The sequence below is a fragment of the Perca fluviatilis genome, chromosome 1, assembly GCF_010015445.1.
Source record: "Perca fluviatilis chromosome 1, GENO_Pfluv_1.0, whole genome shotgun sequence".
Taxonomy (NCBI): Eukaryota; Metazoa; Chordata; class Actinopteri; order Perciformes; family Percidae; genus Perca; species Perca fluviatilis.
In genome coordinates this window covers 7,934,658-7,958,107 of record NC_053112.1, presented here as the reverse complement: position 1 = coordinate 7,958,107, position 23,450 = coordinate 7,934,658, and the positions used below count along the sequence as shown (strand labels likewise).

The following is a 23,450-nucleotide window of genomic DNA, read 5'->3' as shown; positions in this document are numbered from 1 at the left end:
CACAAGATGATTGCAAAGGTAAGACATTTACATTTTTGTTTTCAAGAATGCTTATTGTATTTTTGAAAGACTGAGAGACCTTAGGCCTCTTTGGCCTCTAAAAATGATTCAAATCATGAATGAATGAATGAATGAATGAATGAATGAATGAATGAATAAGAAACAACACGTCTGTGGTCCTTTAAGTGCATTAATGCCCATTCAGAGATGTTGATTTGAACGAGCACTTGAAGTTATTTAATGTATCTGTTGCCAAACCAGCAGGACTTCATTCTTACAGTTTCCTGCAGGCCAAACCCAAAGAAAGAGAGAGAAAGATAAGAAACTGGAGAGAGAGAGAGAGAGAGAGAGAGAGAGAGAGAGAGAGAGACAGAGAGAGAGAGAGAGAGAGAGAGACGGCAAGGGCGAGGTTCACCGCCACAGGAGGACAAACCAGTTTGTGTGTGGAGGGTGTGTCCCTGTGAGACCTGACAGGCTCTTCCCTGCATCAAACACACACACACACACACACTCTTCAGGAGCCTCGCTCCATCACACACACACCACCTCGCGTCTCCGTCTCTCCCTTCCACTCGCTGAGCTTCTTCCCTCTGAAGAAGATGCCTGTCCAGTCCACTCTGTCGCCCAAGGGCTCCTCCGACAAGGCCGTGGACACGCAGCTGGACGGGAAGTCCTTTGAGCAGCTGAGGCAGGAGTGTCTGCAGAAGGGGGTCCTGTTCGAGGACCCGGACTTCCCCGCCAACGACTCCTCGCTCTTCTACAGCCAGGCTGTTCCTGTCGATGTGAAATGGAAGAGGCCCAAGGTATGTGGACACACACGCGTACAGTAACGCTTCTTAGATTTGAACTTTTTAGGGGGCTTCGGTTGATGCTCTGGTCAAGAGAGAACTGAGCAAGTTGTGCCAGAAAAAGTGTCCAAATGTCTTTTAAATCTGTGAAGATTGAGCAGATTTGGGTCTTCAATTCGGATTTTTTGAAATGTTAAATGAATGAAATGTTGTGGTTTGTAGGTGAACTGTTGGTCCGATGAGAGGTTTTGTGATGGGTCAACACGTGCTTTAATATTCTAGCTGTTTTTGGTCACATTGACTTTTCTCATAGGCGCTGAAAAGTCTTATAAATGTAAGGGAATGGAACTGTGGTTCAGGACAAGCTGATTAAATAAAAGACAGTTGACTGATTGAGTGTTAGAAATAGAGAATTACTCTGCAGAATTACAGAGAATCTCTAATTACTGATCTGAGGGTTCTGAATGCACGAAGGGAAAGCTAATTTTTGTTAAAGTTCTTGCTTTTCAATACAGAGAAAGAAATTAAGCATTTATCCGGTTGTACTCGTAGCTGCAAAACCAGTTCGGCGAGAAAACAGTGTAAATAGAACCAAGTACAGGTGCAGTTTTTCTCTCTCTGAGCTCCGTACGCAGACTTTATCCCCACACGCCTCAACGTTATCTGCATATAAAACACTCAGCAGCAGCTGAGACGTTTGATTGGGTTGAATTTAGCCGATCAGCTGTGAAACATTTGTGGAAGCTTTCTTGATTGAACTGATTTCTTGATGAGTGATGTCTCTTATGATGTCACTTTACACTAAAAAAAAGGGAACATTTGCTTTAGCTCATTTCCAGCTTTTCTACCTGTTAACATTCAACTGAGAAAAAAACTCACCACTCACGTTTGCTACAATGACTACACATTTCTTTGTTGGGCGTTCCTCGAGAGTAAATGCTTCAGCTGCCTTCAGCAGGTGTGTGTGTGTGTGTTTTGTGTGTGTGTGTGTGTGTGTGTGTGTGTGTGTGTGTGTGTGTGTTGTTGTGTTTCCGTGACTGGCTGATTAATATTGCTGGAATGTGAACGCACCTTTTAAAGGGTGACTGTGTCACCTCTCAACTGCCAATGTTTTTTCTTCTTTTTTTTTAAAATAACCCAACCGGTTCTTTTCCTGTTCCTCTACAGGAGCTCTGCCAGGACCCAAAGTTCATCGTCGGAGATGCAGACAGGACAGACATCTGCCAAGGACAGCTGGGTCGGTACCCCACACTTGTCTCCATGAGTTATTTTTAATTGATTGATTGATTTAAATTAATTTTGAACATGTTAAAGAAAACAGAAAGGGTCGTATAGATTTAAGAAAACACAAAAACATTTCAGAAAACAAAACGACATTTCAGAAAACACAAAAACATTTCAGAAAACAAAACGACATTTCAGAAAACACAAAAACATTTCAGAAAACACAAAAACATTTCAGAAAACACAAAAACATTTCAGAAAACACAAAACGACAAAAACGACATTTTAGAAATGTTTGTTTTTGTGTTTTCTGAAATGTTTTGTTTCGTGAAATGTTGTGTTTTCTGAAATGTTGTGTTGCGTGAATTGCCGTTGTGTTTTGTCCTTCCGGGGCCTCCGTAGCTCAAGCCATAATTTCACACCACAGACAGAAATACATAAATGTTTTTTCATCGTAAGCACCTTTACAGTTTTTAATTATACGTATACATTTTGTGTCTTATCACATATTTCCCTCATTTACCCATGATGCATCTGTTTTGTCACCACAGGGGACTGCTGGCTCCTGGCAGCCATCGCATCCTTGACCCTCAAAAAAGACGCCATGGCCCGAGTCGTGCCCCGCGACCAGGAGTTCGACCGCAGATACGCCGGCATATTTCACTTCCAGGTACACCGCCGGATCAAAATAAAGCCGTTTTTAAAATGTTTTTTTTATTTGCGTTCATTTTCAGTTGTTTTTCTGTTACAGAGATGTAAGGCTAAGGCTTAGGCATAATTTACCCCCCACCCCTCCACCCAATAATCAAAACTGGCCAGTGCAACCCCACCACAAAAAAACTATTATATATTTCCTTTACACAAATAAAGACATTTGCACCATAAATTGATGCAGAAAAGGCACAAATTGTTGCAGAAAAATTCACCAGAATGCAGAAAATGAAGTGTGTGATGTGCTTAAAATTTTAATGTTAAACCCAAAGTTACGCCCTTGGGCTAAAGCCTTTGTGGGGGGGCATGTTGACTTGATTGATTGACAGGTGTCTCGGCCTATCAAAGCTAAATAGAAGATTTCTGCTCACAAATGAGCCAAGAATAACAAATTCTCAAAATAGACAGGAAATTATTCCACTTTTTGTGTCTTTTCTGAATCAAAGTGAATTGAATCTGATAATTATTGGTAAGCAGTGGATGAGCAAAGTGTTTTCGTGACACATTCTCTGTTGCTCCCTCAGTTCTGGCATCACAACCAATGGCTGGACGTGGTGGTGGACGACCGGCTGCCAGCGGTGAGAAACAAACTCATCATGCTTCACTCGGCCACCAACAACGAGTTCTGGAGCGCCCTGCTGGAGAAAGCCTACGCCAAGTAAAAAAAAAACTTCATTCTTTACCTCCTCCTTTACCTCCACAGCGCTGTGGAGTAAGGTCCGGCTACACCACAGATGCATTCTGGGACAGGAGAAAAAAAAAACGCTCTGGGTTGTTGGCATTTCTTTAAACCAATCACAATCGTCTTGGGCGGCGCTAAGCTCCGGACGCAATGACGGTGGCTCTGCTAAATAGTCTCGGGAAGGAACTTGTTTTGGTGGAACATTTGCACCCCGCAAAAGAAAAGATTAAATGAAGTTAACTGTTGACACAGTACAGTAACGTGAGCTATTTAAATGAGCTGATACATGGTTAAACCTCATTGGCTCTTACCAGTGTATCTCTGTGTGTACTTCGTCCACAGCAAACCCACCAATCGGTCTCAAAACGTCCCAGTTAGAAAGGAAATACAAATTCTTTGTACATCTTTACAATCATCAATCCTGCCTTGTTGCACGATCCCAAATTTCTTCAAAACGGGACATTGTCAGCATGAGGCTTGCTAGCTCGGAGGTTGTTTGTTGTTGTTGTATCCCGAAGCAAAGAGATTTTAAGGACGGCAACACACAGAGAGCAGGATGTCAGGCAGTTATCCTGAAATGTACTTCTGTAGGTCCAGACTATCTCCCCGAGTAGGCTAACATTTGATAAATCAATCAATTAAGGTGCCGTGTTTTTCACTGAGGATCGGTCATGTAGCAAATTGGAAAAGACTTATCGTCAGGGGCGCAAAAACCATGCTCAGTAAATTTCACAACATTACAGTTTGAATTTAGTCACGCTAGTGGCTCTTATACATCTCATACTTTGAGTAGTAGTAGTAGTAGTAGTAGTAGTAGTAGATAACTTCATTGTCCCCGTGGGGCAGTTGGGTTTGCGGCACAGCTGCAAGGCACTTCATGACAGGACATCAGACATGTGACACAAACAAATAGTCCCTACATCAGACAGCGACAGACATAACATGAAGAACATCCATCACACACTACAATACAATACACTATACACCCTTTGGGTATGACCAGGCCGGCTGGACATCTGGCTTATTTTGACTGATTTATGGCTTGTGGTACAGAAGAGAATTTGGATCTGTTCTTGGTCAGAAACGACGCCTAGATGGCAGTAGTTTTAAATAAGATGCCAGGGGGTGTGTGTGATCACATACAATGTTATTGGCCTTTCTCACCAGTCTGTCTTCGTAAATGTGTTCCAATGCTCGGTAGAATCTCTACGTTTGGCCTTCCTCTCCATCTCTTTGTTAAATCCATGTTAACCACACGGTGATGCGTTTGTTTTCAGACTGCACGGCAGCTACGAGTCCCTGAAGGGCGGCAGCACGATGGAGGCCATGGAGGATTTTACCGGCGGTGTCGCGGAAACATACGAAACCAAGAGCCCTCCAGACAACCTGTACGCCATCATGAAGAACGCACTAGATAGAGGCTCCATGATGGGATGCTCCATTGATGTAAAGACTCTTTTTGGTTTTTATTTTTTGTAATAAAATAAATGTATATATATATATATATATATATATATATATATATATATATATATATATATATATATATATATATATATATATATATAGTACAGGCCAAAAGTTTGGACACACCTTCTCATTCAATGCATTTCCTTTATTTTCATGACTATTTACATTGTAGATTCTCACTGAAGTCATCACCACTATGAATGAACACCTATGGAATTATGTACTTAACAAAAAGTGTGAAATAACTGAAAACATGTCTTATATTTTAGATTCTTCAAAGTAGCCACCCTTTGCTTTTTTGATAACTCTGCAAACCCTTTGGTGTTCTCTCAATGAGCTTCATGAGGTAGTCACCTGTAATGGTTTTACCTTCACAGGTGTGCTTTGTCAGGGTTAATTAGTGGAATTTTTTTCCCTTATTAATAAAAAGCAAAGGGTGGCTACTTTGAAGAATCTAAAATATAAGACATGTTTTCAGTTATTTCACACTTTTTTGTTAAGTACATAATTCCTTCATAGTTTTGATGCCTTCAGTGAGAATCTACAATGTAAATAGTCATGAAAATAAATTAAAAAAACGCATTGAATGAGAAGGTGTGTCCAAACTTTTGGCCTGTACTGTATATATATATATATATATATAATGTTTTTGTTGTGCCTCCCCTCCTGTAAGAGGTTTACTGCAGCCAAGCTGTATGTTTTAAACCCCTCTGGGTGTTTTGGTTTTTCTCCAGATCACCAGCTCCGCGGAGTCCGAGGCCAAGACGACCACCGGCCTGGTGAAGGGCCACGCGTACTCCATCACAGGCGTGGACGAGGTGGGACTGGCTTTATGTAAATAGGGGGAGATTGTAAATGTGGTTGTTTCTATGTGTCTATATCTACCTGTCTTTATGTTATCTGTTGATGTGTTTGTCCATGTATATTGCCATGTCAGACTAGGGCCGCACGATTAATCACGATTAAGCACGATTAATCACGATTAATCACGATTAATCACGATTAATTGCATATTTTACCTCGCTAACGATAAATGAACGATAATTAATCACGTTGTTCTAAATCATCTTTTTTTGAAGCCAAAATGTTTCCAGACGATGGACACTGCATTTTTTTTTGTTGCTCAGTTGACTCTGTGTTTTCCTGACGTTGTCACTTTTTTCCAAGTTTTTGGTCACTTCTTCCGAATGCCCGATGTTTTTGTTGTCACTTTTTCTGACCTTTTGCCACTTTTTTTCAACGCTCTTTAAAAAAAATACAAAATTAAAATGCTATAGAATTGAATAAAAACCCCAATTCAATGAAAGTAGTGAAGTAATCATTTAATTTGCTTTGTTATTTTCTTTGACAATTTGATTAAAAGAAACCCAAATTTTTTGATATACTTTCCTTAACAGGAGGGTTAAGGAGAAAGTAGGCCTATCAACAGGAATAAATGATCGAAATTATCGTCATGGGAAAAATACATCAATAACAGCTTCAGAATTTCGATGTACCAGTATCAGTTCAGTTCAGTCACTTTATTATTAACCTTAATGTGAAACTTGCCCTGAAAATGAGAGAACGCATACAAAATACATACAACGTCCGCACTGCAGACCAGGGTTATTACAGTAAACTAAAACCACGATAAGCATTTCAATCAGGAGAGACGTCGTTGCAGATATGCAAACATTTATTAGTAAGATACGATTGCAAAGTAAGCAAATACATAGAACTTTTTGGAGATTAGACTCCATTTTAGAAGGGGTATATAAATATATACTATTGAGGTTTAGAGACAACCAAACATATCCCCCAATGGAGTCTAGACACTGGTGGTGGCGAAAAATCTGTAGACCGGAAGAACCAAAAGGGAGCCGAGACATCTTGGGCGAAGAAGCCTGGAGGCAGAAGGGGAGGAGGCGGGTCGCACTCTCGTCTGAAAAGACAACTGACAGAAGCGGGAGAGAGAACAGCTTTAAAACATGGTAGTCAAGCTGTGATTGGCTTGAACATACTCGCCCGATTCTGATTGGTTTACACGAACGTACACGCACCCACCAGCTGATCAGTTTAAGAGAAGCGAGTAAACGTAAATGACGTCTCCCTGACAGAATTTACGCTGAGCTACATTAAGTAAATAGTTTTGGTACTCTAAGAGTAACAACTTTTCTGTCTCATTTTTAAGGTGAGTGTCAGAGGCCAGAAGGTTCAGCTGGTCCGGATCAGAAACCCCTGGGGTCAGGTCGAGTGGAACGGCCCCTGGAGTGACGAGTAAGCTTAGGGACCCAGTCTAAAGCAACTGAGGTGGTGACCCCACCAGTTGCTTTGTAGTTTTCACATTTGATTTGTCTATGTGGGTGTCTTAATGTGATGTGTTTTTATATGTGTTGTTGTGCTACAGAACATGAAAAGAAGATGTGTGGAAATGATTATCCCTATGGGTCATTTCTAAATCACACGAGGTCCCCAGATGATACTAATCCCGTGCAAATAGGGCTTTAGTCAACATTATAATAAAGTTTCTTATCATAATCACTTAGGGCCGTTACAGAGTCAACGCATCGGTACGCATACGCGTCCGCAAGGCTACGCATCGCTACGCTTCGGCCGCCATTATGCGTCGATGCGTAGCCGAATGTGTCGTCCCAGTTTTTGATACGCGACGCGCCGATGCGCACAATACGATGCGTTGTCGGTGGGGGCGACACTGCACGTATTGTACATTAAAAATATTGAATCAACATATCTGAGCAATTTCATCAAACATAGGACTATTGAGTCACATTTTTCGGTATGTATCAACGTTGTGTGTGTGTAGTCTATGCTGTGTGCCCTCCTCTAGAGGCGAGAGAGAGACCCAAATGTATCTATATATTTTTAAAACCTGTTAAACCATGTTTAAGCGACCTTTTATTAATTTATTGGTCAGTGCTACCCAATCGTAGTACACTGTACTGGTGGGGAAACACGCCAGCATCTGATAAAAAGAAGTCAGCCAGCCAGCTGCTCCCTGACCATAGGTATATATCTATGCTCCCTGACCATAGGTATATATCTATGCTCCCTGACCATAGGTATATATATCTAAGCTCCCTGACGGTATATATCTATGCTCCCTGACCATAGGTATATATCTATGCTCCCTGACCATTGGTATATATCTATGCTCCCTGACCATAGGTATATATCTATGCTCCCTGACCATTGGTATATATCTATGCTCCCTGACGAGAGCCACTCTCCGGGAGGGTCTGGCTCTGCCGACCGAACACCGCGGAGCGCTCTGCTGCCCCCTGTTGCGTGGGCGGTGTATTGCATTTCACGCATCGCCCGTGACGCTTGGGTCTACTTGCGTCCGCTGTTTAGACTATGAAAGGGAGCGCGTCGCTCGCGTTGCTTGTTCGCGTTGCTTGTTCGCGTTGACTCTGTAACAGCCCTTACTGGATGTATTTTTCATCACATTGGCGGAAATGGGCTTCCATAGCTGTTGAGGTTGTAACAGATTATTTTGTCTCTTTGTCTATTTCAGCGCCAGAGAGTGGAACTATGTCGACGCTGCCGAAAAAACCCGCCTCCAGCAGAATTCATCAGACGATGGTGAATTCTGGTGAGTCCACGGCACGTGATGATCTGATTAAGAAAAGATTAAGAAATATATGTATCTGTATTTGTACAGATCTTATCTGGATTGTACAGTAAATATGTTGGGATAGGGGACAAAACAATCACTGTAAAGAGGTCAGAAATATAATGTGCCCAAAATTTCATGTCAGGGGCCATAAAGAAAAAATGTACATAGTTTTGGTCCATGAACCTTTGAATCCTCTACCTGCTTTATATAAAAGTTGAATTAAAATTATTTTATTACTATAAATTAAAACTTTCTTTGGGGTTTTTTAAGCTCGTTCCAGACTCCCAAACTTTACTGCAAGTCTGGAAAATGCATTTCAAAATGGCCGTATGACCACATTTAAATCTGCTTTACTCTGTTGTCTTTTGAACATTGTCCTACTTCATCATGAAGCTCGGTGGGGACGTGTTTTTTTAGCACAAATGTGACCAAGCTGAACTCTTGTTGTGTAATTTGGAGACGATGGTGATTGTGTTTGTGAACTCCAGGATGGAGTTTGGAGACTTCAAGAAGAACTACGACAAGGTGGAGATCTGCAACATGACCCCTGACGCCCTGAACGAAAACCCGAACCGCCGCTGGGAGGTCAGCATGCTGGAGGGAAACTGGATCCGCGGCTCCACCGCCGGCGGCTGCAGGAACTACATCGGTGAGACCGCCGGCTCTTAGGAGGATCTGAGAGTCAATTTTGCTTTTTTTATTTTTTTTATTACCTTTTGAGCATTAAACAGTTAGGGCCCTATCTTGCACCTGGCACAGCACAGTGCACAGCCTGACGCAAGTGTCTTTGCTAGTTTAAGACCCAACCCGCGTCATTTAAATAGCAAATGCACGTGCGCTCATCTTTGATGATCGCGCCATTGACCAACAAAAACCTGGTCTAAAGTCAGTAGCACGGCATTTCATTGTTATTTTAACTGCAAATTTGTAAAATGCGCCTGGGTTCGTGCACAGCATGAACACACTATGCTTGTTACACACACAGCAGCACCCAACATGCAAAAGATTAAAAATAAAAATATTACGGTGCAAATCCTCCATAACAGCAATGCTCCAAGGTCCAAACGCGCCTGGCTTTTCAAGGGAATGGGAGATGATCTCTGATTGGTTGATTGCATGTTACGCCCCAAAACACACCTCTGATTAATGAAGACACTAAGCACAACCCTTTTGAACCAGGCGCACGGACCCTTTTTTCTGCCGTCAAACTAGCAGAAGTGGATTTGGACAAGCCTTAAATGCACCTGCGCCAAGTGCTTCACGGCGTGCGCTTAGATGGTTAAAATAGGGCCCTTATTGTTTATATCCCCAAACTGCCCTCTAACTCTCTGCATCTTAAATCCGCAGACACATTCTGGACCAACCCACAGTTCCAGATGCAGCTGGAGGACGCTGAGGATGACAACGACGACGTGTGCAGCGTGATCATCGCTCTGATGCAGAAAGACAGACGGAGGAAGAGGAAGGAAGGAATGGACCTGGAGACCATCGGCTTCGCATTGTACAAGGTCAGAAAGAAAGAAAGAAAGAAAGAAAGAAAGAAAGAAAGAAAGAAAGAAAGAAAGAGACACTTGAGCTTGAAGTGTTTTTCTCTAAATGGTGTTACTTTTTTCCATTAAGAATAAAGTATAAAGCGTAACAAGGTTTACAATCGACATTTAAGTGTTTCCTGGCAGTGAAAGTGAAAGAAGTCATCTGAACAACCTTTGGGTCCGGACTCCTATTTCTAATATTTTACCAAAACTAAAATTAATTACAAAACTTCCGAAAACATGCAAGTATGTATGACATCTTACGTAATCTTACCGCTGTATTTAACGTTGTGAAACGGTGAGCGTTCCGTGACTGTATAGTGTTACGTTTAGGCACCAAAACAACTTGGTTAAGTTTAGAAAAAAGTAAGATCATGGTTTCAATGACGTGAACAACGATCAAAGTGGTCAGGAAGTTAGACGTCAATATGGGTCCTTATAGCATTCGCCTCGGTAGATGCCAGATCGGATCCGCTAGACGTGTCGATGTGCCTCGTGGCCCGCCTAATTCTGCCTCTGATTGGCTTACCCAGGTACTCTTAGCCTAACCCTAACCAATCCCCACTTCCCATGCCTAAAAAATAACTACGTCGAGCAGTGTAGCAGATCTGATTTCGGATTTACCATGTGTCCCCTGGCTCACGTTTCATGACTTCGCGTAAATATATACGCCACTTTCATAAAGCCAAATGGCGTGTTATTTTACGCCATTTTCAGCTATCCACGTGTGTGATACACGCTGGATACAGCTGATGTAAACAGACCCACCACGTGGCCTCGCCCACGCGACGTACTATCGCGAGAACAACGTCACACGCCTGTTAACAAAAAAAAAAAATGGTTGAGTTTAGGAAAAGAACACAGGGAAAGGCTTTAGTAACAAAACAGTGACAAAAACACGGAAAATAACGACTAAAACATGCTTACGACAACAACAAATGGTTGGGTTTAGGAAAGAAACATTGGGTAAGGCTTATTAAAAACAAAAACTTAAAAAAAAAAAATGGCCAAAAAATCGCCACACGCGAGGCGCGAACCCAGCTCTCCCAGGTGAAAGTCCTGTCTGTGTTTTACCCATCTGCCACCACAACCTACCTCCTTACCCAATCCCCCGTTACTTTATACCACTCGCTACGGCGGAAATGGACTCACAATATAGGCCAATGGCGGCCGATTTGCGTTGATATACACGCAAAAATGCAATTATGCGTCTTGATAACACGCAAAAACGGAATACAAATTGGCGTGTCATACATACGCCAATTCATGAGATCAGCCTGTAGTAGTAGTCTATATCCACGATTGCTCCGGTGCCGGCAGAAATGTCGGATGTCCCTCTTTCGGCCGGATGTCCGTCCCCTTCCTCTGTCTCTGTGTTGGCGTTCTAACCTCCGGTGGATTTGTGAGGACTATGGTTAACTGCTCCTCAGATCTCTGCAGGGTAAATCCAGACAGCTAGCTAGACTATCTGTCCAATCAGAGTTTTCTGTTGCACGACTAAAACTACTTTTGAACGTACACATGTTCCACCAAAACAAGTTCCTTCCTGAGGCTATTTTGCAGAGGCACCGTGACTCTGTCCTGCACTCAGCGCCACACAAGACGATTGTGTATTGGTTTAAAGAAATGCCAATAAACCACAGCGCGTTTTTTCTCCCATCACAGTAAGCACAGTGCATTACTATTGATCACTCTTGTATGAAGTACTTTAAAGCAATACTTGACTAAAACACTGCTTTTGATATGCTGTATGACAGTGAATGTGAAGTACACGTGTAATGTAATGTGTGTGGCTGTTCTGGAGCTTTCAATAATGTCACTTGATCCTGTGAAGTTGACAGAGAATTACATGTAAACATGAGAAGTTCCAACCAGGGTATGAAGTTAACTTTTTTGACCACCAGCCACTTTTTTTTTTTGCAGGTGAAAAACAGGACTTGCTGTGTCTCTATGATCCTGTCCTGTCCTATTCATGGTAGCCTACTTGTGGACATTGCGCCGGCATCACGTGCTGTAGTAGGGGGGCCCGCCTTGATAATCCTGTAAAGGGGTCTGGTGTTGGCTTGTTATGCCACTGCATATAAGAGATGAGATGACTGACAAAATCAGGAGTAGCCTACGCGCACCACAACAACAACAAAAACACTGGTGAATGTGAACCATAACACATGAGTTGTTGCAAAAAAGTTGCAACTTTTTTTGAATAGTTCTTAAAAATAAAAAGGAAACTTGTTTTGGGGAGAATAATAATTAGTACTATTAATTGATTACTTTGGGCTGAGATTTCCTAGGAACCTTACCAAAAAGGCTCAGGATGATGATGTTGGTATAATATGAAAACGGCTGGTGGATTTAAGACACAAAATAATAATTCATTGAATGAATCAATTATGAACATATCTGTCAGTGGCTTGTTGATCTTTACATTGTTAGTTAATTTCCTATCCTGGGCTGGGACACACATTCACGGTTTAATAAAGTACTTATTGGACTTTAACTTATCATTGCACTTACAATAAAGTAGCTGTCCTCAATTTAGGTCATCCTGTAGGTCTCATCTGCGTTTTTTCCTGCATCCACCGTGTGTGATTGTGTGTGTGTTTGTGTGTGTGTGTGTGTGTGTGTGTGTGTGTGTGTGTGTGTGTGTGTCAGTCGCGGGGAAAACGGAGCAACAGCCCCGCCTGCTGCAGACAGCTAACAAGATGAAACGGCAGCAACTTTAGAGTGAAAAATGGTTCCAGCGTACATTGATGTTACAATGTCTACATGTTGGCAGGACGGTCTGAAGTGTGTTGACGGTCTTTCGCTGTACGTTTTGTTGGTAAATGTGAGACGTTCGAGTCACACACACGTCTCGTCTTCATAACAGAAACAAGGAAATTAATTGTACCCGTTCTCACTCCCGCTTGGTCAGTGGCTGCACGTGGGACTGCTGGGATTGTGTTAGTAATGAAAATGCGATAAGGAACCCTGGCTGTCAATCAATGTCTTCCAGTGATGCGGGCCCCTGATTGGACCAGGCCTGTAAGCAACCGCGTACCCTGCTTACCGATAGTTACGCATCTGAATCACTCAATTCTCATTGGCTACCTGCCAAAGTGGCGGGTAGATTGACAATGTTACCCGCCAATTGCAAAATTCACCCGCATTTGGCGGGTGGGCGGGTGTTAATTTCATGCCCTGGTTCCAACTGAGCAAAGTCCATCTGCTGATGATGGTCACGTGATATGACTGACAGCTTCAATATCACTACTCAATGGACCTTGAGGGTCACATCGTTTTGTCACTCAATCCTCTGGCCTTGTAGCCTGGTCCTACCAGACTCTGGTACACTAGCCTGGTCCTACCAGACTCTGGTACATTAGCCTGGTCCTACCAGACTCTGGTACATTAGCCTGGTCCTACCAGACTCTGGTACACTAGCCTGGTCCTACCAGACTCTGGTACATTAGCCTGGTCCTACCAGACTCTGGTACACTAGCCTGGTCCTACCAGACTCTGGTACATTAGCCTGGTCCTACCAGACTCTGGTACACTAGCCTGGTCCTACCAGACTCTGGTACACTAGCCTGGTCCTACCAGACTCTGGTACATTAGCCTGGTCCTACCAGACTCTGGTACACTAGCCTGGTCCTACCAGACTCTGGTACACTAGCCTGGTCCTACCAGACTCTGGTTCATTAGCCTGGTCCTACCAGACTCTGGTACACTAGCCTGGTCCTACCAGACTCTGGTACATTTAATTTGTCCAGAGAGTCTGGCCACTCTCCATTGACAAGTGTTAACTTCCTTGAAGGCGGGTACTCTGTTGAAGTTTAAAACTATTGGATCTGGCCAGAGCCACTCGGGATCTGCCATAACCAATCGCTCGCATCTTTCTCCGCCGCCATTACGGAACTACAACTCAAACTAGCGCACGGCCTCAACGTCATCGTTCTCAGCCACTCCCTCTGTTCGCTGATTGGACCGCCAACATTTTTTAAGGAGAAAACCCAAGACTATACTGCGAACCCAGACGTAGTACTGAAGGGAAATGAAAATTGAGCGTGGAGCCAGGCTACTGGCCTTGTACTTCTGTCGCACTGCTCTACCTTTGCCAATCACATTTTGTGCGCTGAAATGTGTTATTAAGAATATTTTGATCTGGTTAGACCGAGCTGATTTAATCTTCCGCTTCTGTCCGTTCAGGCCCCAGAAGACGGGGACCACCTGGGGAAAGACTTCTTCCGCTACAACCCGTCCGCGGCTCGCAGCAAGACCTACATCAACATGCGGGAGATAACGGAGCGCTTCGAGCTGCCTTCGGGGAAATACGTGCTGGTCCCCACCATCTTCCAGCCCCACAAAGAGGCCGACTTCATCATCCGGATCTACTCTGAGAGGAAGACCGCAGCTCTGTGAGTCTTGGAAAGTAACTAAGTGCATTTACTCAAGTACAGTTATGAGGTACTTGTACTTTACTTGAGTATGTCCATTTTATGCCAATTTATACTTCTACTCCTTTACATCTCAGAGCTAAATATTGCTGCTAAGTATAACGGACCGTTAGAAATTACAACATTAATGCACAAATCTTTTAATTTATTTTTCAGCTCCTCCTACATGAGTTTTTCCTGTGTGCCTCTACGACGTGTAACGTTAGACAGCCAATCAGAAACATTGTTAGAGATTGGTAGAAGCATGCTGCGTGCCTATTGGCTCACTGACGCTGATGAGATTTACTCCTTAGGTATTGAAATTGGGTATTGAATGGCAAGGCCTTTTTCAATACTCAATACTTTTAGAGGCAATTCGGTCGGTGATGAAAAAGTATTAAATTCGGTACCCGGTCCTGCTAACAGCGCTAACAGCAACAGTGCATTAGTTAGCATGGTTAGCTCACTCACCGCTGGGGCGACCTAGCTTCCGCCGGAGAGCCATGTAATTTGCCATGTAATAAGTGGGATAATGTACAGTGAGCCAGTCATTTTTGCAAATTGAACCTTTTCAGGCTGATTCAAGACCTCTATGCTTTGTACAAGGATCCTGCATCACCCTTCTGGGGTTTAAATTCAAAATAATCAGAATCAGAAAAGGTTTAATGCCACAGTAAGTTACACTTACGAGGAATTTGCCTTAGTGATTGGTGCATACATAAACAAACAAACATACTAAACATTAATATGAAATAAACAATAAATTCAGAAACAAATATATACAAAATAGTTGTTGCATAACAAAATGGAGTGGCTCACTCTATGTTATCCCTTGCTTAAGCTACGCAGCAGCATAAAACATTATAACATAGCACATACAGTACAGGCCAAAAGTTTGGACACACCTTCTCATTCAATGTGTTTCTTTATTTTCATGACTATTTACATTGTAGATTCTCACTGAAGGCATCAAAACTATGAATGAACACATATGGAATTATGTACTTAACAAAAAAGTGTGAAATAACTGAAAACATGTCTTATATTTTAAATTCCTCAAAGTAGCCACTCTTTGCTTTTTTTGATAACTCTGCAAACCCTTGGTGTTCTCTCAATGAGCTTCATGAGGTAGTCACCTGAAATGGTTTTACCTTCACAGGTGTGCTTTGTCAGGGTTAATTAGTGGAATTTTTCCCCTTATTATTAAAAAAGCAAAGGGTGGCTAATTTGAAGAATCTAAAATATAAGACATGTTTTCAGTTATTTCACACTTTTTTGTTAAGTACATAATATGTGTTATTCATAATTTTGATACCTTCAATCAAGAATCTAATGTAAATAGTCATGAAAATAAAAAGGAAACGGTGATTGAATGAAGGTGTGCAAACTTTAAGCTTTGGACTATTTAAAAATCTTAAAATTTTTTTTAATCTTTATAACACAACTTGTGTTTGTGTTCCACAGTGAGCTGGGGAGCAACGTTGACGCAAGCCTGCCAGATGTAAGTAGATCATGCAGGAATCAATAATCAATCACCCGTTCAGTCCATCAACCCATCGATTCATTTCTTCATCCCAACCGGTTGTAATCTTTACACATTTCTATCAGTTTTTAACCGATAAACGATGCATCCATCGATTTGTTACATTACACGTTACTGCCTCAAATCTGCAGAAACAAAAATCTTGAGTGAGGAGATATTCGCTAAATTTGAGAAAAAGTGTATTGGATTAACATCACTTAGTATACCTTTACGTTTATGTGTATTGAAAGGTGCTATATAAATAAAATTGCCGTTGCTTGTTGTTTCCTGCAGCCGCCCATGCCCACCGCCCCAGAGGATGAGACAAAAGAGGAGAAAATGCTGAGGAGGCTGTTTGATCAGCTGGCTGGTGACGTAAGGAAACACTTTTATGTATTCCGCGTATTGGGAAATGATCTGTGAGAGCCTGTGGGGTCAGTGTATCTTTTGGGTCATTTGTTTTTCCTTTCATAAACGGGTATTAAGAAATGAATAATGAGTTGTGAGATTTCCAGGATAAAATGACTTTGGAACATCTGAGTAGGTTGTAGCCTTGGCTAAAGCAACACTGGTACAACCGAGCTGTTGCCGTGGAAATGACAACATCCAGTCTCAGAATATGAAAAAATAAACATTTTTCATTTCTGTTTTCTAGTGATTTTATTTTTTGTTATATGAAATAGAAAATCAAAATCAAAACATATTTTTAAATTTCTCTCATCCCCTTTTTTGACCATGAAAAGGAAAAATACGCCTTCTAATTCAATTTTAAATTTTGTATTTTAAAACGAAAATCAAGCAACTCATTTTTTCATTTTTGATAACCTGTTTATAAAAGTCGAAAATCACACTAAATACACTGAGCCTGTGGAGGCAATCCCAGCCGATGGGTGCATCAATTTGTTCAACAAATGTGGCCAGAACAGGTTCATTGTAATATATGACTTGTTGTGTAAGCATTACAATCTTTAATGACTCGAATCCGCTACCGGGATGTTCTATCAGCGTCACTTAGGAGCTTTCCAAAACATTTAAATAACTGTACTGGGCTAAGTACAGGAGAAACTTGAGAGGGGTTCTCATATATAGCACATTTAAACAACATTTGGTAATATTATAATTAAGACCTTAGATCCGTAGATGACTAGGTGTGTATGTATGAGATTAAAGTTTGCTTTTCCACCCAGGACAATGCTATCTCTGTCAGAGAGCTGCAGCAGATGCTGAACGGCGTTCTGAGCAGACGTAAGTGGCCGATTTTTGTCAATTATTCATCGTTGGTTTACTTCCTTTTTTATCTTTCTGATTTGATTAGAAGGAAAACAAAAATATTTCTGTCACACAATACTATTTATTTATGATTTTACATCTAAAGATGCTTAAAATGTAACTGTCTGAGAAGGGAATACTATGCTCTTTGTTTTGTTGATTAGGGATCACAATTAGACATTATTTAACTTTAAAGGCCCAGATATATTAGCTTTTTAATGATGCGTACGTGTAGACAAGCGGCGGTGGCGGCGCGAACGGCATTGTTTACATACTTGGCTGCGTGCTTTGCGTGTACCACATTATTGGCATTTCTTTAAACCAATCACAATCGTTTTGGGTGGCGCTAAGCTCCGGACGGAGCCACGGTGCCTCTGCAAAAATAGCCTCTGGATTGAACTTGTTTTGATGGAACATGTGTACGTTCAAAAGTAGTTTTAGTTGTGCAACAGAAAACTCAGGTTGGACAGATAGTCTAGCTAGCTGTCTGGATTTACCCTGCAGAGATCTGAGGAGCAGTTAACCATAGTCCTAAGAAATGAACCAGAGTTTAACATGCCAAGAAAGCGTAAGGTAACAGCTATCCGGCTGAAAAGAAGCGACATCCTGGAAGTGGAAAATCGTGGATATAGATTAGTCCCTGGCCGACACCGGAAGCTATTTCTGGGCTGGATTGTGGAAAAGCTGCTGACCAGATCAGATGATATACTGCCCCCCACGTTCATGTGCTGAATTGCATCTTGCGGACGCGTAGCGTTAATTTCTGAAGACGTGCACAACCTCCGCTCCAAAGGAACGCAGGATACGCGTGGCAGCCATCTTACGTACACGAACGCGTAGTTAAAAGCAAGTAGATCTGGGCCTTAAGAGGTCACAAGACCAAAACGTTGAGAACTGACTATTGGAAAGCAGTTCACAAGTTTCCCCTTCAAATGCAACTTATTGGGTTATTATGTAAAAGAAACAAGTCCTCCAAACCATACGACGATATCGGTTGATTGCTCCTACCCTCAAAGTATCAAAATTATGTGCAGCAATCATTTGATGCCAAAATACTGCAAGTGGCACTTTTAATCTTGAATGTCCAATATGTTTCTGTACATGTTTTATCATTTAAGTGATTGAAAATCAAAAACATCCTAACTGTTTAACTTTGCAATAACTTCTGTTTTTCAGGAAAAGAAATCAAATTCGAAACCCTGAGCCTGAGCACCTGCCAGAGTATCATCAACCTGATGGACGTATCCTTCCACGTCGCTCACTGACTTGTTTCAAACTCATGATTTCAAGCTTCATAGGGCTGTAAGATATGATTTTAAAACAACCCAACTTAGAGAGAGGAGAGAGAAAAACATATGAGTTTAAAGAAAGGATTAGCCTGACAAGCCAGATCCACATCCAGATGTTGGGTCTGGGAACTCACCGTTGGCAGGGCTCAATCCGAGGGGCGGGACAAATGGTTGTCTTTTAAATTCCCTCTGCACGCAATAGGATAGCGCTACAACCAACCAGAGCAACGCTAGTTGATAGATTAAACTTCAAACTCCGAACACATTCTTTCTTTTTTAAGAATGACTTCAGTGCCGTTCTTTATTCTTTTCTTAAAGAAAAGCTGAACTCCAAGTCTTCCAGAGTCGCGGCCAAAGCCAATTCCAAAGACCGCTGTTCGCCAGCAGCAGCAGCAGCCATCTTCTTTGTTTTCAAGTAGCAGGGAACCGTCGCAACTCTGCCGTCATTATGTTAAGCCCGCCCACCGACTCTATGCACGATGTGATTGGCCCGGCTGGAGATTGGCTTTTCCAGCTCGCAAGCCAAAGGAGAGTTAGACGACCCTGGCTGCAAATTACATTTGCTGCCGATAGGTTTTATAGATTATTTATATAGATTTCTAGGCTAAGAAAGGATAGGCTGATTACACCAAATGCTTTTGAAGTTTTTTTCCTTGACAGTAAACCAGGTGGACAACACAGGGATGCTGGAGTTCCAAGAGTTTAAGGTCTTCTGGGAAAAGATGAAGAAGTGGATCGTATGTGTCAATTTATGTGTTTAAAACTGTAAATCACAGATGGAAGAAGTACTCAGATCTTAGAAAAAAAGTCCTGCATTCACAATGTTTAATTAAGTAAAAGTACAAACATATCAGCATCAAAATATGCAAAATATACTTAAGATATATCCGATATTATGCTCATTTCCAGGTCCAGTCTTGTATTTTAGGGTTCTACTAGAACATGTTTGTGTGCTTTAATGTTTAAAAAAACACTTAATTTTCTTCATGCTGTGTGTCTGAATATACCTGTATTCACCCTTTTGTCTGAAAAGCTGTGAATCAGCTGTGGTGGTGGACGTTTTGGGATTTTGGTTCTTTGTGCTTCAGGCAGTGAAAGGGTTAAAGGTTAAAGATGGACTTGTGTTGTTGCAGATGCTCTTCTTGTCCTTTGACACCGACCGCTCAGGGAAGATGTCGACCTACGAGCTCCGTAGTAGCTCTCAAAGCTGCAGGTGAGAGTCGGCCATTTGCGTACTTTATTTCGCCCGACCGTCGTCTTTTTTTCAATTCTTCTTAGTACTCCATTTTCATGTTTAAATGCAAAGGACATGTTTTGTTCATATATGGAAATGTAATGTATTGACATCCCTTTTAACATATTGGCTCAACTGTTAGTGGTAGTAGCAGCAGTTGCACTACAGCTAATAAAGATAAAGTCTTTAGTTTTTGGTAACTATGTTGTGTTTGTGCCTTTGTTCCCATGAAGGCATGCAGCTGAACAACAAGCTCCTGCAGCTCATCGGCTTGAGGTTTGGTGACGACAACTACGAAATCGACTTCGACGACTACCTCACCTGCATTGTCCGTCTGGAGAACATGTTCAGTACGTCTCAATAAAACCCTCTATATATATATATATATATATATATATATATATATACATACATACATACATACATACATACAGTACAGGCCAAAAGTTTGGACACACCTTCTCATTCAATGCGTTTCCTATTTTATTTTCATGACTATTTACATTTTAGATTCTCACTGAAGGCATCAAAACTATGAATGAACACATATGGAATTATGTACTTAACAAAAAATTGAGAAATAACTGAAAACATGTCTTATATTTTAGATTCCTCAAAGTAGCCACCCTTTGCTTTTTTTATTAATAAGGGAAAAACTTCCACTAATGAACCCTGACAAAGCACACCTGTGAAGGTAAAACCATTTCAGGTGACTACCTCAAGAAGGAAAATGAAAAAAACACCAAGGGTTTGCAGAGTTATCAAAAAGCAAAGGGTGGCTACTTTGAAGAATCTAAAATATAAGACATGTTTTCAGTTATTTCACATTTTTTGTTAAGTACATAATTCCATATGTGTTCATTCATAGTTTTGATGCCTTCAGTGAGAATCTACAATGTAAATAGTCATGAAAATAAAAAGGAAACACATTGAATGAGAAGGTGTGTCCAAACTTTTGGCCTGTACTGTATATATAAAAATCTATTTTAGTTCTTCAAGTTAGGCTTTGCAAACTTGTCTATTAGTGACAAAGGACAAACAATTACAGGTTCAAAGGGCTTGAAACAGGTTTAATATCCTGTGTAGCTAATGCTATGCACCTGTAACCCAGTCAAGGAAAGGATTAACAGAAACGTAGCGTTGGCCAATCGGAGGAGGTTGTGCCAGACTCCTCCCGCCTTTGGCTGAGTCTCTATCTGATCTGTCAGAGGGAGAGCAGGGGTGCGGTTGTGAAGTTTAACGTTGGTAGTCCCCAGAGAAGAAGTTGGTCATTTCATGGTGTAGATTAGAACCCAAATTGAAATTTAAGCAAACTAAAAATTGCTGAATGTTAGAACATTATGTCAAATTGGTCGTTCTTACTGACTTATAAAGTGTCAGGATTAGTTCCATCATAGCGTCAATAGTGTTTTTTTGCACTTGTGGTTGGACGCAAAATGCATTTCGTTGTCTTTGTACTTGTACACTAACGTTGAATCTAATCTAATAGTGTCAAAAGACGTTAGCTGACGTTGTTGTTCAGTAGCTAGCTCGGAGATTATCGGCTAATGAAATTACTGATTGTGTCACATTCTCATTAGGGGCTGAGCCCCCCCTACAGATCTGATCCTAGAATCCCCCCTGATTATATATACAACTACTAATGATTGAAGTGAAGATTTATTCGTGTTAAAACAACTTTAAGAAAATTATTTGCCACTTTAAGATGACTGAAACTCTGTCCTCTTCACCAGGAACTTTCCAGGTTCTGGACAAAGCTCAGAGGGGACGGGTGAAAATGAACATGATGCAGGTAAAAACCACATTATAATATCACACCTGGATCTTTAATCTCTGCATATACTTCTGAGGCGATTGTTTAACAGGATGTTTGGCATTTATCCTGGGATTGTCTCTGTGGTCACAGGCTTTATTGTGCTTCTTTTTCTTTTCTTTTTTTTTAAATGGAACTGCTGAATTTATCTTTTAATGTCCTGGGATTCAATTGCCGTTTATTTTCTCTTCCCCTCACAGTTCCTGATGTTGTCGATGAACGTCTGAGGGGACGCTGAAGGCAAACAGAAGCCACCGGAAGAACAAAATCGTGTGCAGTTTTCTGAATGTTCAGGCCGTAACGATGCATAAACGCAGTTTCTTTCTTCTCGTGTTTCAAATTCTCAACATCTATCTGTTGTATTTGTTTTGTTTTTTTGGACTAAATAATGTGAGATACTGTCTGCGCTAAAGTGTTAGAGAGGTTGGGATCAAATGGTTAAATGTGTTGACTCATGCTTTTGGACAAAACATTGTTTTATTTTCTCTCTGCAGGAAATGGAAATACATTTTGAATAAAAAAGTTTGACTTTTAAGTGGGGAAATGCTACTGAAAGATATGAGTTCTCATTTGTGATTAATAAATCACTTTTGTAAATGTCAATAGACTGTATTTATTTTGCTCTTTTCTAGTCTCAACGACTACTCAAAGTGCCTTTACAGAGTACAGGAACCATTCACCATTCACACACTGTGGCCGAGGCTGCCGTACAAGGTGCCACCTGCTCATCAGATAAACATTCACACTCATTTACACTCCGATGGGGCGGCATCGGGAGCAATTCGGGGTTCAGTGTCTTGCCCAAGGAATTACACTGCAGCCAGTATATTACTGTAAACTCATATAATACAGTAAGAAACTGTCTATTTACAGTAAACTTTAAAAACAGAATGCTTAAACAGTAGTTTACTAGCAAATCTGTTGCCAGTATTTTACTTTAAATTTATGGTGAAAAGTGTTAATAATAATAACTTGTATTTATATAGCGCCTTTCATGAAACCAAAGGACACTTTGCAAAATTACAGCGGCTATAGTAGGCTGTGGTGAATGTCCAGGGATGTACCATTTTGGATATGTGCAGGGAGGGTGTTCCAGAGGGATGGGGCGGCAACACTAAAGGCTCTGTCTCCAAAGGTACAGAGTCTGGTGTGGTGAATGGAGAGCAGGCTGGCGTCTGAGGACCGCAGGTTTCGGGGTGGGGTGTATGGATGGAGGGCATACACCCATGGAGGGATTTATATGTGAGAAGGAGGATTTTATATTTGATGCGGGTTAATTGAGAGCCAGTGAAGGTGGATGAGGCTTGGGGTGATGTGCTGCCAGGTCTTGGTGTGGGGTAGGACCCTGGTGGCAGAGTTTAGGACACACTGGAGCCTGTCTAGGGTTTTTCTGGGGACCCCAGATAGGACACCATTGCACTAGTCCAAACGGGAGGTAATGAAAGCATGAATGAGGGTTTCTGCCACAGAGTCAGAGAGTAATGGCTGGAGTCTGGAGAGGTTTTTAAGATGAAAAAAGGCGGATATGATGATATATTTGATGAGAGTATGGAAAGAGAGGGTGGAGTCCAGGATTACACCAAGGTTGCGGACCTCAGAGGATGGGCAGATGACGCAACCATCAACATCTAGGATGAGATCTCTGCCTTGGGGGCCACAACCAAGAGCTCTGATTCTGTTTCTGGTACAGTGAAATACTCAAGTAAAGTACCTCAAAATGGTACTTAAGTACAGTAGTTGAGTAAATGTACTTAGTTACGCTCCACCTAAGTCTGCAGGCAAGACATTCGTGTGTTTGTTTTCTTAAGTTGCAGCCGAGGGGACGGTCACTATAGGGGTTGTGAAAATAATCGGCATGCAGGAGGAGGATCAGTGTAAAAAGTGT

The 23,450-nt window shown here is 41.6% G+C and overlaps 1 protein-coding gene across 1 annotated transcript; it reads left to right on the top strand.

The window, feature by feature from the left end:
* The first annotated feature begins 486 nt into the window (after positions 1 to 486).
* Positions 487 to 22,168, top strand: capn9 (calpain 9). The gene is given in 21 exon segments (XM_039816074.1): positions 487 to 803; positions 1,956 to 2,025; positions 2,564 to 2,682; positions 3,248 to 3,381; positions 4,683 to 4,851; positions 5,610 to 5,693; positions 7,046 to 7,131; positions 8,390 to 8,467; positions 8,980 to 9,140; positions 9,839 to 9,999; positions 14,212 to 14,420; positions 15,903 to 15,939; positions 16,255 to 16,335; positions 17,148 to 17,205; positions 18,406 to 18,470; positions 19,187 to 19,255; positions 19,652 to 19,714; positions 19,716 to 19,731; positions 19,986 to 20,102; positions 21,486 to 21,544; positions 21,766 to 22,168. Coding segments are annotated over 21 exon segments (2,067 nt in total). The 5' UTR covers positions 487 to 599; the 3' UTR covers positions 21,793 to 22,168.
* Positions 22,169 to 23,450: the final 1,282 nt, after the last annotated feature.